The 6122-nt window shown below is 38.3% G+C and overlaps 3 protein-coding genes and 1 long non-coding RNA gene across 4 annotated transcripts; all 4 read right to left on the bottom strand.

Moving 5' to 3' along the window:
* Window positions 1-262: 262 nt before the first annotated feature.
* Window positions 263-857, bottom strand: LOC127527397 (uncharacterized). The gene is made up of 3 exons (XR_007934714.1): window positions 671-857; window positions 511-576; window positions 263-398 (listed from the first exon to the last, which is right to left on the bottom strand). It is a non-coding gene; the product is annotated as an uncharacterized LOC127527397 (long non-coding RNA).
* A 296-nt stretch (window positions 858-1153) lies between these two features.
* On the bottom strand, window positions 1154-2377 carry LOC127527376 (uncharacterized). The gene is made up of 2 exons (XM_051925989.1): window positions 1356-2377; window positions 1154-1272 (listed from the first exon to the last, which is right to left on the bottom strand). Exon 1 carries the CDS (start codon window positions 2363-2365, stop codon window positions 1652-1654), a length of 714 nt encoding a protein of 237 aa, XP_051781949.1. The 5' UTR covers window positions 2366-2377; the 3' UTR covers window positions 1154-1272; window positions 1356-1651.
* Window positions 2378-2586: 209 nt separating this feature from the next.
* On the bottom strand, window positions 2587-4267 carry LOC127527607 (uncharacterized). The gene is made up of 6 exons (XM_051926721.1): window positions 3956-4267; window positions 3742-3881; window positions 3308-3512; window positions 3106-3210; window positions 2812-3005; window positions 2587-2718 (listed from the first exon to the last, which is right to left on the bottom strand). Exons 1-6 carry the CDS (start codon window positions 4083-4085, stop codon window positions 2587-2589), a joined length of 906 nt encoding a protein of 301 aa, XP_051782681.1. The 5' UTR covers window positions 4086-4267.
* A 67-nt stretch (window positions 4268-4334) lies between these two features.
* LOC127527380 (uncharacterized) lies at window positions 4335-5170 on the bottom strand. Its single transcript, XM_051926038.1, has one exon. It carries the CDS (start codon window positions 5157-5159, stop codon window positions 4335-4337), a length of 825 nt encoding a protein of 274 aa, XP_051781998.1. The 5' UTR covers window positions 5160-5170.
* Window positions 5171-6122: the final 952 nt, after the last annotated feature.

Raw genomic sequence — 6122 nt, 5'->3', positions numbered from 1 at the left:
TATGTGCATAGTACTGTGCTAAAGTCAAGGAATTTTTTAAACAAAATATGAAGTTTGTGCAAGTATGTTGCGAATTCACATATTATATATACTGTGTATGCATAAATACCATTCAAAATCCACACATACATGTATATATACACAATATGAATGTTAATAGACACACACAAAAACTTTAAGAACTACTATTAACATCATGCAAAACAAAAAAAGAACGAAAATTTGAACTCCATGCAAACTCTGAACCTTGAACAGCGAACCTTGAACAGCGAACCTTGAACAGGTTCCAAACCATTAAACTTAAGCAACCTGAAAAGCGTCAAGTATCGACCATCTCCCAATCCATAAGGATTGGCTGAATCAAGAAAGAACATTTGCCTGTCTTTAGGCTTCATGACCTGTGAAACACATTTTGAATATTTTTGAATGTAGAAATAATCACTTCAGAGGGGAATAAACATTAATCTCCACAAACTTAATTACACAATACATGAAGAAGCTAATACATACACATAGCATCCAATGACCAGGCTTCCAAGCAGGAAAAAGCAGATAATCCTTGAGCGCAATATTATTCTGGAAGTCATTTAAAACATGAAATTAATGATCTTGACAAGTTATTTGCTCATGCTTTATTGTTAATTGATGCAGAATGTTTTTGTTAACTTACTGGAAATGATAAAAAAGGATCTTGATTAAGTGGTGGTAGCCACGTAACCACAACATATGCATCAACTGCCAGTACATTCTTCCCCTACAAAATTCCACACAACTCAGAGTTAACAAAAGCAATATGGTGTGTTTCTGTGTAACTGTTTGTTAACTACAACCCACCTGTACATCAGCCACCAATGTGATTGCTTGCAGGTAGCTATTTGCAATCTAGAATAGTTGTAAAAGTAACATACTGGTGTTACACATACTGTACATACAAAAACATTTCCATAACCTTTGTTTATAGTGTACACTTACTGTTGCCTCTAGCTCTTCATTGTGACCCAAAGTCCAGAAGTCCTTTCTCTGGAGAGTAATGTTCCCAACTTCAGCCACTTTCTCTTCTGGGTCATTCTTGCCCAAAATCCAATCAAGCTTAAAGACCAACAGAAGTATATAATGACACAAAAAAGATTAAGTATAACTGCATTAAACAAAGTACTGAATTAATAATCTGTGTAGTACAACATACCATTTGTATTTGTTCATTGCTTGGCTGACAATCCCAGCAAGTTCTACTGGCAGACAGGTCTTGAATCTGATACATAATCGGGTATTCTGTTGTGACGGACAATTGGAAAATTCATTTTAATGCAAAATACCTTTTTTAAAGTTACATTACATTTTGTAGAAACACTTACCTTTAGTTGAGGCAGTCTTAACATTTATCAGAGCAGGGTTCTCCTCTGATTTGGTTTCAATAATCAAAAAGCAAACAAACAAAAAAAAGATATTAGAGTGTGAATCAGAAGACATAAACTTACATCTTGCAATAAGTAGCAAAAACACACCTCTTGCAACTGTTGCAATGTTAGCAAGGGAAGAGGCCCTGTCCATATCAGGATTTGTTTCCTCTGGATGCACATCTGGATTTCCTGTTTCAATACATATATCAACGTGAAAATGAACATGTAAGTAAACTAGACAGTAGAAGCATTCAAATCCTGTCTTTTAAACAAATAAAAATAAATTTAAATTTCACAATAGTTTTACATGTTGAAAAAAAGATGTCAAAAACAATATTACCGAACGTGGCCAGTCCATGAACATTCATCACCATTTCAGACCCAAAAGTCTTCTTTAGCCTGTTTAAAATGTTGTTGTTCCTGTTTTGATTGTAGTGATGAATTATGTTCCTCATTTGAAAGAGATGGGTTGATGGCATTGTCATATTCAAGAAGTAGTTGTTTTTCCTCATCTTAGCAAACAGTTGTTCAGCAACCTGACTATTCACCCTCCCAGCCAGCTGTGGTACCAAGGTGAGTTTCCTCAGGATATCCCTACGGTCTTTGGTATTGCTCTCATGAAATCTATCATACAGTGCATAATGATCAGAAGAACCCGTTGTGAGATGACCATCTGGATCTGCCATTACCTTTTTAGTGTTCAGCCAAGGTAGGGACACTTTCAGCTTTCCGCATGTGGCCAGTGCTAGGCTGCTTTCAGTAGGTTCAGCTAAACGTCCTTCAAATGGAGAGAAGGGCAGCTTTTCTGGTACCCTGAGATTAGTATGTGTGGCAAGACCCCTGGCAAAGTCATAAATTACCACATTCGGCATGTGTTTCCATGACAGCAGCAAATCAGCAAAGTCATGAGGGCTCTCAGCTCGCAGATTACATTTAAGGCTGTAAACAATCCCACATGGACACATGATTACTGCCCATCCACCTAACAGAAAGAAGTCATTTAGATTGTTACATTTTCAAAATAATACTCAATAATATACTACATGTTTTTCAAAATAATACTCAATAATAAAATATACTACAGTACACATTAACTTAGCTAAAGTTATTTCAAAGTTAATTTATTCTGTTCAATGCAAGAAATAAATAAAAGACTACACTAGATGTAATACTTACCAGAGACTGCTCAAATGTTTTGAAATATTTTGTCATACATTTGCCTAGACTTCATTTCATTTGATAGTCTAAGTAGCAGGTCACTACGTGATCCACTGGAATCCAGTCCACACTCTTTACACAATTTTCTTATCACTTCAACCTATCAAAGACAGTTTATTAGTGTGTAACCTGGGAGATTAAAAAATGGAATTTTTTTTCAGTACTCAAAAAAAAAAAAAAAAAAAAAAAAAACCTTCTGCTTGAAAAGTTCATCTATAAGCCTGTCTTCTGAAACCAAAATTTCAGCAGCCTCTGACAAAGACTTTGGAGAATGAATCTTTTCAAATTCAGTGTTCACCACAACATTTGAGCGCCGAGTCCTCCTGCCTATCCAAGGAGCCCAAAAGTGAAAACTTGGTGGTACTGCAAAAGGATTACATCTTCCACCTAAATCAAAAGTATTACAGATAATCAACAGGTAGGAGAGCAAACAGGTGCCATGTGTAGTCTAGTATTTGTAATGAAATGGCCAAGACAACATACTTACTGACAACAAATCCACGACAAATCATCTCCTTGGACAATGCCTCCCAAAAAGTTTCCAAATCAACCTCTCCTCTGAAATTCTCTGGTGGTTTTTTTATATCATTTACTAAAAATAAAGGATTTATGTTTTATTTTGACAAGTCAATAATGGCTTAGGTGTGGTAAAGTGATTGTGCTGTGAATTAACATTGAAACATAAATACCTGATATCTTGAAAACACCTTTTTTGTGCAAATCCATTACCACCACTGGGGGATGATCACCACAAGTGACACACGAGTACTTATACTCATGATCCGTCAGGGCCTCAAAATGTAAATAGGCATGCAGCACTGTGTCCGATGGTGGAAACTGCACACCTGCTGTGAGCTGTAAATATTCAACAGCTCTGCTCACTGCAGTATGGACCTAAAACAGGAAATTGAAAATGACCCCTCTCTCTATAATTGATTTACACACTTCATATGTATCTTTCATTACATGTTGCAACAATATCATGAATTAAGGGTTACACATGGCAAAACATGTCACTTATCTTTTAAAGTGAAAATCAGCTAAACAATCAAAGCAACTATAAAACTGGTACCCAGGTTTTGGTTACTTTGTAAGATTCAGAACTACAAAAAGACAAGGTTACCTGGAGAAGGTTTCTCAAGGTCAGGCATAATGCCAAGTCAAGAATAATGTAATCGTTAAAATTGTGGAGGTGGTCTTTCCACTCTTGGTAGCGATAGAACATTCCACACTGTGGGCACTGCTTGCAGTAAGTGGAAATATCTAAAAGATAAAAAAAAATTAGGATAGACAAAATTTGTCAAAATATTATACAAGGATTAGGACTTGATACTTGCCTTCAATAATGCACCAGTTGGTCAGTATTTTTGCCTTTCGTGTAATCAGCATAGGGTCACTAAGTGGGACAATGCTGGGGCATCTCTGGCACATTGTTTCTTCCGGAAAAAGGTTCTTTGGATAGTGCATGTAAGCTGTTGGTACATGCAAATTCTTTGGCAGGGCAGCAGGTATCTTCTTGTTCCTCAAAATATAAGTCACTATACTCTCTAGTCCCACACCTTTTGGAGGATAAACAGAATGATCATCTCTCACATTCCTTTCTTCAAAAGAACAGAGTTGCTCATTTGCTTGCAGTGCTTCCTCTGTACTAATGATGGTCCTGAAAAGTTCACGGTGGGTCTCAAACAAGTGCCATTTAGCAATATATTTGTGAATTCAAGATCGCCTTAATCTGGCACATGGACAGTGCCAGGTGTTTAACTTTGCATCATAAACAACAATGACACGTCCCAAGCGGCTGTAATAGGACATAGATGGTTCATAGACAGAAATGCATTTTTTTGTTTGTGGTATTCCAATTGTCGTGATAACTGACAGTGGAACCCTGTTGGTGTTCGCAAGCTGCTGTCGAGCAAGGCAGGTCTTCTTCTTTTCTTCACTAAACCACTTTGCGCTCACCATCTCCGACAATACTTTCTCAGACAGCAAAATGGTCTTGGCCGAGGAAGTACAGTAGCTAACTGACCTGATGTGTTTGCAGTGATAAGATACAAGACCACTCCTTTGTGCTACTTCCATATTGATCTGGCATTCATTGGATTCACATAGCACAGTGTGAATTTCCCCCCATGTTTTACACTGTACATGAAGTGGTATGCTATGCCCTTTAAATGTCTTCATAACAGCAAAAATGCCATTTTCCCCATCAATGCATTGACTGGTAAGATGGCATCTAGCATTGATGTCTAGTGTTTTTTGCTCTGTGTGTTTGCGGTCAATATGTTTTTTCAAGTTCCACTTATTAATTTGAACATTGCAAATTGGGCACCTCATTCTGACCACTGCACGCAAACGAACCTTTCCTGTGTAAACTATGGTTGTGGGTGGAACGGCCATTGTGGCACAGGCAGTTGGTGGAGTCTCCAAGGCTGGTGGAACAGTAACTGAGGCAGTGGCAATTGATGGAGTTTCCAGGGCTGGGGGAACAGTCATTGTGCCAATGGCACTTGGTGGAGTTTCCAGGGCTGGGAGAGCAGTCATTGTGCCACTGGCACTTGGTGGAGTTTCCAGGGCTGGGAGAGCAGTCATTGTGCCACTGGCTCTTGGTGGAGTTTCCAGGGCTGGGAGAGCAGTCATTGTGCCACTGGCTCTTGGTGGAGTTTCCAGGGCTGGGAGAGCAGTCATTGTGCCACTGGCACTTGGTGGAGTTTCCAGGGCTGGGAGAGCAGTCATTGTGCCACTGGCTCTTGGTGGAGTTTCCAGGGCTGGGAGAGCAGTCATTGTGCCACTGGCACTTGGTGGAGTTTTCAGGGTTGGTGGAACAGTCATTGTTACATTGGTAATTGGTCTGGTTTCCAGGGTTGAAGATGGTGCTTTGGTAGTTGAAAACGCATTCTGTTTGCATTTACAAACAAGCAAGTGATTTTCAAAGTCACTTCTCCTAAATATTGTAGTCTGGCAGTAGGGGCAGTGATAATGCTGTGATGGCCTGCAGTCTAAACCACATCTGTGGATGGCAAAACCTAAAATGTGTAACAGTATAAATTGTTATAATGTAGAATACCGAGTTAAAAGTAGATGTACCAGTACTGCACATAAATTAAAAATAAACTCTCAAATGAACTTACCTTCATGGAGAACTGCCTTCTTGAAATGACTCTTCAAATGTTTTTTTAATTTTTCCAGTTTGGAGGGCTTAAAAACATTACCACTACAAAAAGGACAATGGAACAAGGTGCAACATCTGTTGCATTGAGTCAGCAGTGGTACTGACTCTCCCAGTTGAATAGTTATGTGTTTCTATAAAAATGACAAAAAAGCAGGATGGCTTTAGCAAGTTTAAATTCTGTATCTACAGTAATCACAATACTAAAAAACTGTTTTAATCAAGCATTCAAATTTGAATTATTTTGTGCATTTTACAATTAGTATTGTCACAAAGCAGCTTTAAATATTTCCAGGCCATAAACCCAGTGACAAAAATCTTGGTGTCTGTACCAGATT

This window comes from Erpetoichthys calabaricus, chromosome 4, assembly GCF_900747795.2.
Source record: "Erpetoichthys calabaricus chromosome 4, fErpCal1.3, whole genome shotgun sequence".
Taxonomy (NCBI): domain Eukaryota; kingdom Metazoa; phylum Chordata; class Cladistia; order Polypteriformes; family Polypteridae; genus Erpetoichthys; species Erpetoichthys calabaricus.
Note: the sequence above shows the minus strand (reverse complement) of the source record. Positions and strands in the feature narration are given on the sequence as shown.

What these genes read in the sequence shown, in the direction of transcription:
- LOC127527376 (XM_051925989.1), bottom strand. Translation starts at nt 2,365, where the DNA reads ATGTGTCCATGTGGGATTGTTTACAGCCTTAAATGTAATCTGCGAGCT.
- LOC127527380 (XM_051926038.1), bottom strand. Translation starts at nt 5,159, where the DNA reads ATGACTGCTCTCCCAGCCCTGGAAACTCCACCAAGTGCCATTGGCACA.
- LOC127527607 (XM_051926721.1), bottom strand. Translation starts at nt 4,085, where the DNA reads ATGCACTATCCAAAGAACCTTTTTCCGGAAGAAACAATGTGCCAGAGA. An exon ending in CCTTGAGAAACCTTCTCCAG is followed by an intron (nt 3,513 to 3,741) that starts GTAACCTTGTCT and finishes TTCCTGTTTTAG; the next exon opens with GTCCATACTGCAGTGAGCAG. An exon ending in TTGTCGTGGATTTGTTGTCA is followed by an intron (nt 3,006 to 3,105) that starts GTAAGTATGTTG and finishes CTTTTGATTTAG; the next exon opens with GTGGAAGATGTAATCCTTTT.